This window comes from Bombus pyrosoma, linkage group LG15 (genome assembly GCF_014825855.1).
Source record: "Bombus pyrosoma isolate SC7728 linkage group LG15, ASM1482585v1, whole genome shotgun sequence".
Classification (NCBI taxonomy): Eukaryota; Metazoa; Arthropoda; class Insecta; order Hymenoptera; family Apidae; genus Bombus; species Bombus pyrosoma.
This window is the reverse complement of record NC_057784.1, coordinates 7,895,595-7,912,212: the sequence shown is the minus strand read 5'-3', so window position 1 is coordinate 7,912,212 and position 16,618 is coordinate 7,895,595. Positions and strand designations below refer to the sequence as shown.

The 16,618-nt window shown below is 41.8% G+C and overlaps 1 protein-coding gene across 1 annotated transcript in view; it reads left to right on the top strand.

Annotated features, from left to right (window-relative positions):
• The window catches only part of LOC122575938 (alpha-2B adrenergic receptor), a 131,720-nt gene extending 115,538 nt beyond the window's left edge, over positions 1 to 16,182 (top strand). The window contains exons 2-3 of the mRNA XM_043745467.1: positions 2,369 to 2,749; positions 4,041 to 16,182. Of these exons, the coding sequence (XP_043601402.1) occupies positions 2,369 to 2,749; positions 4,041 to 4,634 (975 nt within the window). The 3' untranslated portion in view covers positions 4,635 to 16,182. The remainder of the gene's footprint in view (positions 1 to 2,368; positions 2,750 to 4,040) is intronic.
• Positions 16,183 to 16,618: the final 436 nt, after the last annotated feature.

Here is a 16,618-nt window from a genome sequence, read left to right as displayed (position 1 = left end):
CGACCGTGGTAAAAAGAAAGAGAAAAAGCGTGCCGAGCCGCCGCTCCGTCGTGTCAGACTTTTGAGGCCGCCCTTATGTAAAGCCGTTATAGAAGCAAGGGAAAACGGCCAACGCTGGCAAAAAAAGGGAAGATTAAACGGTTACCGTTGAAAGATTAAAGTTTACAAGCGCTAATCGCTTCGCGGATACTTCAGACGTAGGATACGTGCTCGTCTTAACTCTAAAATTAAGTCAGTAGCTGGCTAGAGGAGAGCAGTTTCGACGTATCGAATTTAATTTTAGAAAGGTGAAATACTCGTTAACGTCACACGTGTACGATCAAGTGACAAACGGTAGAAAAGGAATTACGACCGTGCGATAAACCCAATTCACATCGCTGCCTAACTATCGCGTATGTATATCCCCAAGTGGATTCATTATTTCTACACTGGAAACAGCAAATGGAATCACACTAAACTGGAGCGAAGAGGGACGAAACGCGATATTAAATGTTACCAGAGGGTGCAGTAGAATACACCGATGCGATAGCAGATCTAAGCAGTTTCATCGTACTTCCACCTGTAATCTCTCTGATAAAGATCTAAAATAACTTTGGCTTCATCCTATTTTGAGAATGACTCGTGTATCATCCTGTTAGCGGAGAACCCGACCTGTTGCGGATAATATTAAGTTTTTACTAAAATTCTATCCTTTGTAACCCGTCAACCAGATCAAAAGTATCGATAATCGTGAAGATCTTGGTACGATCAGGGGCGTTCGTTCTTTCAGGCTCCGCAGATATTGTCATCCTGCAATGGACTAAGAATTCCTAAAAAATTACGAGACTAACGATCCAATCTATACTATGACAATTGGTAAATGAATATGATCTTTATTTTCGCATTTGAAATGGAAATGAAACGTCAGACGGTTTCGGTGACAAAGAAGTTGTTCTTCACGCGAAATCAAACGACTTTTGTTCAAGAGCAGTGCCCCATTTTATTCCAACTAGTTCAGGATAGCGTAAATTAAATCGAATTAGACTCTCTCTAACGTGCGTGTAATAAACACGTTCGTACGTATTTCACGTTCTAGGCCGTGTGCGCGTCACTTTTAAGCGAAACGTCGTCGCTCGTATTGTAGAACAGCGTATCCCAGTTCTGATATGCGTATCGTTCATAGGAGCGCGTGACCGTAAAAGTTATTATATGGAGACGACGTAATCTGCCCTTCTGTTACCTCGTAAACGGGATCGAAACTTTCATAGAATATGGAAACTGTATTTATTCACGAATCAGTGTTTTACTATGTTTAGAGAGGATTGCGAAGAAATTCGTAAAAATCAACCGTACTCGCGCGTAATCCCATATTTTGTTAAATTGAACGAGAAACTTTTTCACTGGCGAAAGTTAGCCCGGTAAATTTGTTCTCTTTGAGCCGAGAACGGAATTAATTCCGCTCTCTTTGCCCGCCGCATCATTCGTAACGAGCGTAATCGCAGTACACTACAAATGCTTTCTCTGATTGAAAGTTGCATCGTTTCGATTCGCTCTACTTATGAGGAGACAATATACATAGGTTCGCGAGAATATTCGAACGTTTCTGAGTACTTGTTATACAAAACATTTTGATTTTCATACGCGAGAGATTATGAGATCAGTTTATTATCATTATGCTACTGAAGTTTAAAACAAATAATGTAAATGTATACAAAAGTTACAAAATATTTAGAACGTAGGTATATATTTCACAGGTATATATTGCAAAAGTATTTAAAGCAGTCTTTTTACTGAACGTTAAAACAGCTTGCCGGTAAAAAATAGGAAATGTGATTGTGTTTCTCATGAAGTTCGCAAAATTGAAGCTCATGAAATTTTAAATACCAATTTTCTTCGCCGCCTACTATTTTTCGTTTACATAATAGAATTTCATAGACAAATGAGTTTTGGTTCAGTTAATCGGATATTAACTAAAGCTTCGCTCCAATCAATGAAATCCACATAAATTGACTACCACTGTTCTCGATATTCCTTTGCTATAAACGTTTATAAAACCGACGATATTCTCCAATATTTTATTTTTATCATACGATAATGCTTAATAGTATAATGTACAATTTGCTTGATAAAAAAAGGGAATTATTGGAGAAACTTCATAAATTGTCTACCCATTTTACTTGTGCTCCTTTAAACGATGAAGCATTTGTCTGTTGTAAAAATTATTGACTAAACTTCGCAAACTGACCCATTTTATTTATTAATTTAAACGATAAAGCGTAGCTCGAAATGAATTCCCCAAATTGGCCCTAGATTGGCCCTAGATTGTAAAATCACAAAAGGACGTTCCGTGACAAAGTGGCTATTCAATATTCATCCGTTTCTGTTACAGCTTTCAGAGGACATCGGCTACGTCCTTTATTCCGCGCTCGGCAGCTTCTACATCCCGTCGTGCATCATGGTGTTCGTGTATATACGCATTTATTTCGCGGCGAAGGCTCGCGCGCGCCGCGGCATCCGCAAGCAGCCGCGTCCTCGTGCAGTGATGCCACCTGAGTCCCCGGATGTTAGACAGACCAGTTTCACACAAAGTACGCCGGCCACTGAATCGAAAAAGCAGCCTGGTTCCGCGATGGAGAACGTCGCGACTATCGAGAATCAGCCCGTACAAATACCCATCGTCACGTGCGACTTTGCTAGCGACGTTAGTACCTCTGAAGCGGATCCCGGAGGAGGGAACAGTATTCCCATGGAGGAAAAGGATACGCTGAAGGTTAACGCCTTAATCTACTTCAAATGGTGTCTTTTTTTTTCTTCTGTATATTTTACTCTTGTCATACTTTGAGTCATACTTTGAGTCATACTTTCTATCCATAAATAAAATATGTTGTCAAGAATAAGTGTCCGGATACTTTTGAACGATAACGTACAGAAAAGTATGCACAGCTTACTATTCGTAAATTCGACGTATTAAATTTCTAAAAGTAGCTTCATGAAATATGAGGCAAGGATAGCATTGCTTATATGGAACTGTATGGAAAGGTACTTGCGATGAAAATATTCCTTCTCCTAAAATATGCCCCCTGTTGAAGAATTGAGAGACAACAGACCATTTGGTACGTTTAACAATGTTATTCTTTTCCACGATTCCTCCCAAATCAGACCATCTATCACGCTAGAAATACGAGCACGTGTTTCATATTCTACAAGTGCTTGAACGCACATGCTCGAATTCGGAGCAAACATTATCCTCTGTTACGTTGGAATACCAAGAAATCTATGTTATCAGCTTCTTCAAACGTATTCAAATTCGCCCCCCCCCCGCCGGAACTCGTCTCTTATTTTTCGTGAATTTTCCTCATCCACTCGGAGGCAGAACGTCAAACATCTCTTCTGAACGTCTTTTTCTAAATGTGTAGCAGATTCTCCGATCTCGAACGACACGAGACGCGCAAGACACCTGTCTCCACGCTCGTATCCCGGATGCACTTACCCAATAACTTCAGTTTCGTGGTCTGGGATCTGAATACATCCCGTTTGGCGATACAGCGACGCGTTTCTCGAGATCTCGTACACTGCTACAACGCATAAAATGGAAACTAGTAAATCGCCGAATGTAGAAATTCGTTGTTGGATTTTCTCGCACGACTCTTCCACGGCGCAAACAGAATCGAATAAAAATCTCGCGAATCGGAGAGCACAGTTCTTTATCGTTCTAGTACCGAGATTGAATCTATTCTACACTTCTCCGTTTTCCAGAATCTTTCCTTTCTTGTGTTGTTTATAGATACGAAACAGCTGGTATCGTTGGAAGCTTCTTGTATCAGTAAGGTGCATATTGTAAAACTATGCATTGGGATAACTTAGATTGGTAATGGCTATTTAAGCCGTTTAGAAATCACGTTGATCAACTGCACGAATTGAAAAGTATAGAGAAGCGACGATGTTACACTTGTTTATATTTACCTCAGAGTTTTCATTACATCATTTATCGTTTGAACTGTCGTCGAAACGATCCTTTTCAAATAACGATGATTAAAACGCTGTATAAATCTGTTGGACAGGTGACGATCCCAGTCCCGGTGCAGAAGAGCAACCTGAAGGCAACGCTGTCAGTAAACGGCGACGGCCAATCGAGCGTGCCATCGCGATGCAGGGCGCCTAGCGTCGGCATCGACGTCGACATGGTGTCGGAGTTCGACCCGTCGTCGTCGGACAGCGGCGTTGTATCCAGGTGTGCCGTGGTGAAGCCTTTAAAGCTTCGTCTCTGCCAGCCCATCTTCGGTCGTAGGAATCTGGGCAAGCTCAGAAGAGAGCACGGGGACGGAGGACGCACGTCTGGCAAAGACGACTCGGGCGTAGAGTCAAAATCGTCGAAACCGCGGGACCCGGAGAGAGAGAAGAGGAGACTGGCGAGAAAGAAGGAGAAACGAGCCACTCTGATACTCGGTTTCATCATGGGCAGCTTTATCGCCTGCTGGCTGCCATTCTTCGTCCTTTACATCGCGAAACCTTTGTTCCCTCGCGTCGAAATACCCACGCAGGCGTTTGTGATCGCGTTCTGGCTCGGCTACATGAACTCTGCCCTGAACCCCTTCATCTACACCGTCTTCAACAAGGATTTCCGCCGCGCGTTTCGCAGGATACTGTTCAAATAATCCCGTCGTCCCTGGACGAACGTTCTCGAACGGGATCCAGGTAACACGAATGAAAATCGATCGGCGAATACATCGCCTTTGCGAAGTGGAACGTCGATGGAAGGATCGGGCAAGAGCGCTTGAACAGATATCTTTACTGCGATAAGTTAGGAGAACGACACGACGAAGGTGTTTATGCGCAAGAGTCTTGGGAAATTCGTACGCGACTGTAAAAACTCTCGCGGGACGCTTCCTTTGGAATGTAAACTCGGTGAAATTCTAAACTCGGTTCGTGTCTAATGTGGCCTCGGAGACGGGCGCACCGAGAATTTCCTCGTCCATGCAGTTCGAGGATAACAATTTTCCAGGAAGAAATCATGAGAAAGTCGACAAATTCGATAGCCCGTTTTGCCTGTGACGGCCATGAATCCTCTACACTCTACGAGATGTCGTGGACTATCGGTGTGTTTCAGCAACAGCTGCTGCCTCTCCCTCGATCGGATACAACTTCCGACTGGTTGTCGATTCAACATGACACCAAAGAAGACAGATGGAACTTCGCGACAGCCAGCGATACGGATTCGAGAACTACGGCTGCATCGTGATTTTAAACTAATTATATCGAAGGGAGGAACGCGTGAAAAGTGTCAGAGACGTTTTCTTTTTTGCCCGACAAGGACGAATTATTGGTCGCGATGATCGCGACACGATTCGTGGGTTCTCTGTATCCCGCCTCCGAGGAATCGGATCTTTTCGTCGAAGCCACCTCGTCATCGTTCTTCGTCAGAATGGAAGAAAATTGGGTGGGGACGGGGGTGTACCTGCGGCATTCTTCCTTCTCCGAGTTCCTTGGACAGACGGCACACGGTCCGATTGTAAATTAAAAATCGCGACAATCCACTTACTATCGATGTACGTGAATGTAGATATGTATAGCATACGTGTATGTGTGTATATAATATGGCCGTCGCGAACGGCTCGTCCGGAAAGTTTCTGTTCTTTGATATTCATGTAGGTAACTAAGAAAGGAACACCTTGCATGTTCGCTTGATTTCGCTTCGAAATTACCTGCTATTCGATTCGTGAGCAGTGTAAGAGATGGAAAATTTTCCGAAGCACGAGCTACCGAATACAAAGTTTCTTCTAGGAACGGAAAATAGTAGTGAGTCGAAGATTGAAAGAGAAAAATAGATGGAAAACGAAGGGAAGGGAAACTGAGAGTTCTGATGCTTCGCTACCATGTTTCACGCGACGTGGAACGAAAACTTTCGGAACGGGCTGTGGCATACGTTGCGCGTGTAATAATACGTAACTGTTCTACGATATTATATACGCACATCGGCACACGATCGCAGGAAGGACGAGGATCTCGAAGCGAGCACAACTTCACGAGAGACGTGATCGGAATGATCGTCATCGGATAAATAAAACAAAAAAAAAAAAAAAGCTAAAACGAAAGGAGCGTGTTTCCTATTAAATAGGTACACATCGTTTTATCAATAGGATCGATACACGGCTACGGTTTAATCGTGTAATCGTTTAATCACGACAGTTTTTTCGAATTTTATCGACTTAAAATAAACGGTAAGGATGATGAAAACGTAACGATACGTATTATTATAAAAAAAACGTAGAAGTTTCTCGAGTTTAAAAATCAAATGAAAGAAGAACGGAGATGCAAGGGTAGAGAGAAGAGATACGGGGAAACGATCGCTTTGCACGACGTACGGTCAATGGGAATAGAATTCGCACGACAGCAAGGATAAAAAGTAGGATGTAATGCTTGCAATGTCAGATTTCTGTTTGTTCGCCTTGAAATATTAAATTTGATTACGCTACACCCTGGTGAAACCGCGATTAAAGATGAATGCACAGCTTTATTTGTTTATTGGTGACGCGCGAAGCCAACATAGAACCCTATGCGGTTTCAATTATTATGCGGCTTTACGCAATGTTTGCGCACCGGGGTGCCAATTCGCGATCAGCTGCTTTATAATTTAACGCTTGCCGACCTCACCGAGGCACCGAATCCGCTCTCAAAATCGATCAAACCGGTTCGAAACTTACCAGCCCCTTTTATCCGAGCGCACGCTAGTTTTACTTAATCGATAGCTGCGCGCCACCGGTGTACGCGATATTTTTCTAAGTCTTTCATTCCATCGATTAGATTTGCTACGTAATTTCGAATATCGAAAGAGAAAGCTGTATTCGTATTCATAAATACGATTTACAGGTATCGGGACATTTACCAAAAATAAGATAATTTACCAAAAATCTCTGATTATATCAACAATTGTTATCCAGTTCCAAGAGACGTCCTAATACTTATGAACTTGTTTAAGGACATTTTTCAGAATTGAAATCGCAGGAAACGACAAGATGTTCAAGTTATGTGAAATATTTTACGCGAATCTGTATTGTGAAATGTTGGCACACCTATCTGTCTAGCAACTATTCGAAACAAATCAAAGAGCGGCAAAAACGTTGCTCGTAAATCGAAAGTGGTCCATCCATCGGAACAAATTTCGAAAAACAATTTCCATCGATAGCATTCAATCTGGTCTCTCTATTTCGCAGATTAAAGATCATCCCCGCAGTCTGACCGCGAGAAACTCGAATAAAAAATTACTTTCGGGCTTCTGTACCGAGACCGAGGTTCAAAATCCGACTATTTTTGGTCGGGCATTAAGAGTTAAGAGGCAGCATACGTTTCACATAACCGACACACCTGCACCGAACTCTCTTTGCTTCCAATCGGTCTTTTACAACTTTCAGAATAACATTTCCGTTCAACAGCGGAAAACGTGTTTTAAAAAACGATTCCTATTCAAATCGACCAGTTCATTCGTCGATCGACGTAATATCGAAAATATCGGGAGTGAAAACGCCAGATGTGAAAATTACCAAAATTGTGAATTCGTATTTTTTTCATAGATTGCGACGATGCGCTTTTTAATGATATTTCGTGCAATATACGAATGAAAGCTTTCATTACATTTTGTTTCATTTCGATTCCGCTGATGCAAGTTTTACACTTCAGCTCTTTCTATTTTCAGTGTGCATATTTTTTTTATCAAAAATATCTTTCAAGTTGCAATTTTTAAAAGTTCTGTAGTTCAGTGTATAAACCGAACAGTTCAAAATCGAAGATATCTTTCATATACCTTTCATTTCTTTCATCTCGGCTTAGGTTCAATATTATACCCTGGTTATCGATAGCTGCAGCGTTCAAACTAAAAATTTCCAACAAAATCACGCGCCGATGTTCCAAATAAAAGGTAATTTCAAGAACGAAATGTTTTCCACGTAACATTTATCCCTAGAGCGCGTTTCAAACTAATTTACGAATTAGCCGCAACCCCTTTATAGCCAAGCTGTACATATGTCACGTGTGCACGCATCTACGTGACACGCAACGCGCTACAACGATAAATCAATAAAGCGTATATACGTGTGGTCTGTAGTATGCAATACACGCGCGTGTCTGGCTTTCTCGCATTAATTCTGTCTCTCTCCGACCAAGCTCCACGCATTAAGGGTGAACTGGGGCAAAGTGTCGGGGGAATAGACGAACAAGACAGTCTCTCGAGTGTACAGAACCAATAAGAGGCGCGCTGATAAGATTGCAACGTTCATGCGACGGATTATTAGCATAGCCGAGATCGATGGACCGTGTACACGCGGATACACGTACCACATAATATACCGTATATGCGTTCTTCCAGCCGGATTTTTGCTTATGAAAGGGTTAGGAAATCGACGGTTTTGATGGATCGATCGTACATTAAACAACGTAGGTTGATGCACTCTTGATGATTATTTGAATCGGCTGCAACGAGGTGCAAACGCAACGTTTGCACAGCCAACTATCGAGCAGTTTGCGTGAAAAGCTGCGAATAAAGCGGACAAGATTTTTGACATGGTCGTTACAAATTGATTACGACCGGCTGGAGGAACCTGACGCGCATTTGTTATCCGGCTATCTTAGTCGCGTTCCGCGCCGATATTAGCATGTAAAATTAAAGGAAATACCAGGCCGTGGAAAAATGAATACGTGTCGGTTACGATATTTGTCTCCTTGACTCGGTTTCACCCTTCGATAACCCGAGATCCATCGGTCGCGGTGAACAATTTCGCATCAATCGTCGATCGCAACCTCGTGCAATCCCATCTCGAAATATTACAACGCGTACCTTGTAACATGAAATCCTGTATTAGACGGTCGGCTGGATCCTTGAGAATTTATCGTGCACGAAATAAAAGGACTGGAGATACTGTCGTAAGATACTATGTTCTCGAACGCGTAAACGGAAACCAGAAATGGATACACATAACCGAGTGGAATTTACGTTCTAACCGAGAGGCCGGATGCTCGGTAATATTTCAGACGATCAAACATCGATACAGAGCTCCCTGCTGCTTTTTCCTTCTTTCGCTCTTTCGTCTCGTTATCGCCGATATCCAATACGTTCGTCTCTTTTCACGATCTATTGATCTCGGGCCATGTTTCTGATCTCCATCTAGAAAATCGTCGAGGTTGGAGAGACACAGAGCAATCTCGAGAACTTTTGTGCCTTTTTCTCTCCTGCCTTTTCTCCTTTTTTTCTTCGTTGCTCTCCAGAAACCTTGCTCTATTCGATACCGTGGAAATTCCTCATCGAACGCTCGCCGTGTTTCCCCGAAAAGCGAGATCGACCGAAGATCATCGATCTCTCTGCCAAAGTGGCACGGAATCGAGACACACGCAGCAATAGGAAAGAATAAATGAATCGTCGGACGTTTCTCCTCGTTGTTAGTTTCAGAGTTAATTAGATCGATATAAGATGTAAGCAAAGTTCGGACAGCGAGATTCGACATTTTCCTGTAAACGAGTTACTTGTAAGATAGTAAGATTAAGTCGATTCGGATGAGACTAAATAATAAAATGTAAGAGGCGTGTGCTTGACGTTGGCAAACGCTAAGACGAGAATTGCAAAAGAGGGAAATACCGTGAATCCGTAAAATGCAACGTACTAAGTAATTACGATAACGTACTGTCGTTTACCATTAATATCGTTAATGAAACTACGTGTACGCGGCGATCTTGCCTTAGGCGGTCGACCAAATTTTTTGCAAACCAAATTTTTCCATGAATCTCTCTGTGTGTCAGTAATTAATTACCTTACCATACGTACACACGATGTTAACTTAAGCTGTAAGCATAAGAGAAATTTACCAACGTTAGAAGCAAAAGATCTAAATCGTGCGGAGATTTTGAACGAATGATATACGAAGAACGAAAACGACGAAGAACGATCTCGAAGGACTGGTGCAAAGAGAGAAGCAAGCTAAACGATGTTTAAAATAAAAAAAAAAAGAAACCGATCATTCTAATTAATATTACGCTCGTACCGTCTCTGAACCTAAGCGACACGCAACACGTTTGTCACGAGATTAAAATAATAAATTAACGAAGACACGATACTTTGTATTTATACACGTTGTATACAGATATGTATATTGTTACTAATATTATTCTTATTATTATCAACAGATTACCATTATTCTTATTATCGCCATTATCATTCTCGATTCTTATTACCATCGATCATTCTTACATATTAAATAATCCATTGTCGCCGTAGGGATCGAACGATCTATTTTAATTATTATTTCTACTCGTCGAGCGGCACTACTCCTTTGTCTGCTCGAGATTTTGAAGTAGAGCGAGATCGTTCGTTATATCCACCTCGCTGATAACGCTGCTAACAATCTATTTACCCGATTCCAATCAAACTTTTCCAAAAATATCTCCGGCATTCAAGCGGCGACGAACGGACCACCGAGAGCGACGAGATGCATCCAGTAGATTTACAGACACTTTTATCGTTAGATTCATCTTACGAGAACGCAAACTTCCGAGATTCATCCTTGTCCGTGGAAAACCAGACGAACTGGTATATTTCACTTCGAATCACCGACTAAAAACTTGGATTAATTATCTCGATAACCTAGTCACATTACTCATCCCGTTGTTTTTTCCTCTCTCCAACTTTTGTAAACTCATAAAATTACATCCGGATAATACTCCATTAATAGTACGTTGATTCGAAAATTTCTGCAAACTAAACGCAGTCAATTGACATTCCACCGCGTTAAATGTACGATAACTGCACGCCTTTCAAACACGTACACACACCGTCGAGCTCGTAATTAATTCGAGTATTTTCCATTTCCGTGCCTCTTTTTAAGACCCACCTACTCTATTTACGATTTCAATTATCATTGTGATACCGGACCGCTTAAAAACAATTTCCCATTTAATACCAAAGCCTCCGAAAGCATGGCGCATTGTTTCGTTCTTTAAAATGTCGTAGGCATCGCGAATTAATTTATTTGCTGATTTATTCACTTACCGCGCCACTATCGCATGCTCTACCGATATTCTAACAATTATAAAAAAAAAATTTTTTTCATTCCTGATTAATCACACGACGAAATAACCCGAACGATCTCGCGGTGGGCGCCGCGAAACGATCTCTATCGATAATATTGGAGCAATGAAATCACTGTGATATCACTAAAACGCTTTCAAGGTGTGTGTTGGAATCGACAATTATCGCCACGTTTGCCGGGCTCAGCGTGGCTAAGTTTCCAATAAATTAAAAGTGGCAGAAATGGAATTAGATATTTGGGGGGAGGGAGGTGAGAGAGAGAGAGAGAGAGAGAGAAAGAGATGAACAAAGAAAAAAAATATGATTTATGGTATCGATTATCGTAAATTATTGTAAATCATATTGTATTGTATATACGTATACATACTTATACATAATATATAAATATACACATAGAGTACATTACGGATGACTACTAATATCATTAAAGATTACTATGATCGTATTACCGTCATTGTTAGCCGACACTATTATCGATGCAACAAGTTCTACTGTCTAATAGCGTTGATCGTCTGTCGCGGAGAGAGCGAGAGAGAGAGAGAGTGCAGCCTACGCAGGATCAAAACCGAACACGAAACTATAATGCAACGGCCGAATGATATCGGGTCGTTTGCGAACGATTGTTTTACTGTGCATGGGAAAAACCATATATCCGGAAGGGATCTCGTTTCCGGTTCGTTCCGATTTTTCTTCGATCTAGTAACGTTTCTATATATAAGCGAACACACGGTTTTCTTCGACTTTATCATCGATCGTCGTAGAGGAAAAGAAACGTAAAGAATCTGAGAAAGCGTTGTAGTAGTCTATTTGAAAGGGCAGTTGCAAATTCTATCTAGAGACAATAGCGAGAACGCGATTAAACGAAACGCGAACTTGTCAGTGGCCGAGATAACCGGAAGGGCGATCATTGCGAGATGATAAACCGCGACGATATTAAAGCCCGTTGCAAGCAAGCGGAATGCCTCGTTCTACGCGACACTTCTATATGAAATTTTAGCGAGAGGATTCGCTGGCGTTTCCACCTCAGCGCGAAACGTGCGTTTCATCCGCCATTCGAACACATCTCGAGGCAATCGAAAAATAATAATTTTCTTCGATCGCAGTGATCGCTCTTCGAACCAGCTTGGGTGCGTGACAATGAACGGAATCACCGCTCTTATTCTTTACTCTATGAACATCGCTCGGCGTGCCTCGATCCGAGAATAAATCGTGCAAATCAACCGAAGCAAGATTACGTGGCGTCAAAGAGGTAATTTGATAATTTGCCAGTCGGAGATAATGAAATTTTAAGCAGGATACAATTATCCCAGCGGTTAATATTCATTATATTTAATCACGCTCCATCGATGCTCGTTTTAATCCGATCCCTATACAGTGGCAACCTTACGAATTTACATCGATTTTCGGATCGAGGATTTCACGCGTTGCGATCAGAACGATTGAAATTCGTCGGTTTAAATCTTTAATTTGAAACTTGCGAATATCAACGAGTTGTCACGACGATTATCACGGCCATAAAATAACCATCTACCGATCACTTCGAAAATGCTTGAACAATCAGACGAAGAATGGTAATACCGATCACACCGCTAAACGAATACTTTCGTTCGCGGATCTCTCGTCATCCCTTCGACCTTTCTGCTTGAACGCGAGGTCGTGTCGCTTCGGATCGATGTGCAAACGATACCTCGTTCCAGATCTATTCTAAGCTACTACTAATTCGCGTAGAACGGGGTACGAAACAGTACCAACGATTTCCTCGTCGTTATTCGAGAATGCACGAACTCCACGAGCCAGATTCTAACGTAAATCAAAATTTCCAATTCCCTATATAGCCACGCTAAGAAGCATCGATCATCCTATCGCCTATATCGAACAGGCGTGACTTTCGTTTTTATTTTTTAACTATGTATGTATGTACGATTGCGAGGGCGATTTATCTTCGTAGTTAAAAACACACAAAGCTTTCGTCGCGAACGCGACGACTAATTGATCTCGATACACGTTGTTTAGCGATTAATTGTAACGTTTCGAACGGAACACCATCGACTCGTTCATCCGATACTCGCTGCGTTTACCGCTAAGAATACAACAGGCTGCACAACTAACCGAATAATTCAACGTGACTGAATCGAATTTTTGTACCGTTCTCTTTATTCCATCTCGTTTCTCTTTTAAGGCACGCGTGGATTCTCGACAACGATCCCGCGACTGTACGCAGCAATAACGTCAGCCTATTTCGTAAAGCCACAGAAAAAGTCAGACCAAAAGCAAGTTCAGCCTGAAGAAGCGTGCGCCGAGTCTGTAAAAACGTAGCTTCGTAATTTTTCCGTTAGAATGTCCCGTTTTTATTACACGCTGCGTAAAAATCCGTGTTCCCATGTAATATCGCTCGCGAGAAACTGTCGAAGAGATTTAAGTTCCTAATTAGAATACTTTTCCCATTAAAATTCCAAGTTTCCAAACTTTTCTCCAAATACTCTCGATCGGGCGTAAATAAACACGGGTTCTTACACAAACATACACTGTCATGCACGCACGAAGTGTACACAACGAGACACTGTATACACCGGCAGAATACCGAGAAGCGAACCGCGTAAACGCAGAAACAAAAGAATCGTTCCGTTTCGGAAAAACGATAAACGAAAACGAGGAAGAGGAGAAACACAGAAGAGAGAGTCTCGATAGGCGCAGAATTCGTTTTACGTCAAGTTTAATCTATAAAAGTCTTCCATTCCTTCCTCAACGTGTATTCGTCTACGTATTCGGCTGATTGGTTACGGACGTAGAGCGCACAGTGATATAGCGTGATTTCTGGAAACGGTAGAGGCCGAGCACTGACGGATCACCGGTTCTCGACGCGAGTTCCTCTCGAGATGACGCCACCAAAAACCGATCGATTCCACTGGACTGGCAGATATCGAAAGCGTAATCGCGCGTGTCCTCGTCCGCCAAACATTTACCAGCCTTAATTTAGTAACTCACTGCGATACGGTTGAATTTCAGCCAGAAACGGTTTAACCGTAACGCTCTCGCGCGAAACATGCGAACAACGCGTCGTTTAAACGCGTTAATTACATTTCGACGTTTAAATACTTTCGTCCGATTGCGTGCACGCACACAGATAGGCATAGAATAAGAGAGAGAACAAAGGGGATGAGAGAGAGAGAGAGAGAGAGAGAGAGATATGGTTGGATGATCGAAAATCTCGCTGGGCTACGATTAAAAAAAAAAAAAAAATAGAAAAAACACATGGCGGAGAAACTAATTCCAGCCAGCGTGTAATCGAATCAGAGGACCAGTTTTCGATTGCAATTTTCCACCCTCTAAAGGGAGACAATAACGCTCCGAGGAATATAATGGATTTTATACAGAAACTCCAGTCCACGGTGCTCTTTAATTCGTTTGTGGTACAGCCGAGAAACACGAAAGAAAGAAGGTATATATCTAGTTTATTCGTTAAGGAAGTTCGTTCTTATACAACGAAGTTGTAATTCGCGCTCGAGAAAAATCAAGCGACATCCTCCGGACGTTCGTCGACTTCGATAATAGAAATTATTACAGCGAAACTTTCGACCGTCCGCGACACATTTCCGCTTTGTTCCGTTCTCTCTGGTCGAAAATTTCACGGAACCTCTACACCAACGGGAATTTTCGACGCGTCTCCGTTCGCGATTAAACCGTGCTCGTTCTCACGGTTCTTCGTGCATATGGAAACGAAACAACGCGAGCACGCTACATTTTTGAAGAACGTAGGCTACTTGTTGCTTCGTAGGGAACGCGTAAACTAATGCCCAATAAAATTTCTGCTGAAAATTTAACAAGCGAAGCTACGAGAACGAGTTCTGGGCCGCCTTACGATCACGAAACTCCTGCGAATAATCGAGACAAGTATTCACGAGGCGAACGGGTAAAGTCGAAAAGCCCGAAAGTGTCGATACAGTATGCTGATCTTTTGCTTGTTTGGAAGAACAGGAAAGGGGAGAACAGAACTCTCGCTATTGTTTTGTCGCGAACCGGAGTTCCGTTGCGAATTGGATAAGGTCGCTATGAGACGCGGTCAATGAAACGAGAAAGAAAAGAAAAAGGAGACTCGCGTTGCTCGTGTTTGGAGCTTGCCGATTTTTGCTCGTCCTCTCCGTTTGGCCGGGAAATGCTTATCGCGGATATCAGAGACGCCGGTTTCTCTCTTGCGTGGTCGGTAGGTAAGAGAAAAGCGTTTAAGAGAACAGAAAGGAGAAACGAAAACGGGCAAACGATCGTAGAATATTTCGTTCGGAATAGCGTGACAAAAAAGGAGAAGCAGTGAAATGGAGGCAATAATATTGAATGTGTCTTTTAAGGAGAAAACCGAAGCAACTTTCTGTACAGTTGTAATCATTTTATGATTGTTTATGTGATAATCGTTGCGTTGTACATAAAATACGATATCGCCTTAGTTTTTCGAATATTCAAACGATGTACAGGTTTACGTGGATTTTATGTAGATAAAAAGGTTCGAACGATCTTGTTGAGATTGATTTCACTGTATATCGAGATGTTATAGCGATTATATAGTATGTATAATATAAAGTATAAATATTGTAATAATTTCTTCGAAATTTCTCCGAGAGCGAAGGAGAGATCCGGAGAGGATAAAAGGAGAATGAGAGGTCTGCTGGAAACTATCGGAGTGCGAAAGGTGAAAGACTCGTTCTCCAAAAACTGGCACGAGAAAACAGGTACTTCGCAGAGCACGAGCTGCTCATAGCGTCTTAAAGGAAAGAGAGTCTAATTTATACGACGTGGGAAGGGAAAGAGAATAGGAAAGAGGGTAACAAAAAGGGTAATAATTAAACGAGCAAGTGGAAATAAAATACAGAATGAACGGAAGTATCAAACAGCTTTACCGGTCTACGTTCGCTATGCCGTTGTGCTCGAATTGCCTGTTTTTGCAGAAACCCTGGAGGTTCAGTCTATCGATTGAGTCCGATCGATCGATCGTCGTCGAGGATCGACTCGAACGATCGATCGTTCGTCGGTGAAACCGTTAAGAAGGTCAAGGAATACGAGTACTACGATGTATACTGGCATTAAACGAAAGGAACTATCAGTACATTACGACTTTGTTTTATAAAAGAAAGATGAAAAACGAATCGACCCGTGTTCTCTTTTCTAATACCCTCTACTCTTTTCGTTTTATACGATCATGGTAACAATAGTCGTTTTTTGCATCTTGTTAATTAACACTAAAATTTCCAACGACTAAAATACTATAAAACTCGAGCCGAAGAAATGAAAATGAAGGATGAGGAACAAGTCCCTGTTCATATATTTTGCAAAAGATCAGTCAAACGTTCGAAAATTAAATTTCTATGGAAAATGACGAATTGGTTTGATTATTTGGTGTTTCTAGCGTTAGATTTGTTTTGTATTTTTCCTATTTACTTTTCGTAGACTGAATTTAGAAGAATAAGGATCTGCCACGTTTCTCTCAAGTACCAGAACAGGTAAGTGTTGCTACAATTGAATTCAGAAATTTGTCAAGAAAAATATTAATTAATAAAGAGAAAGTGCTTTAACCTTTTGCGC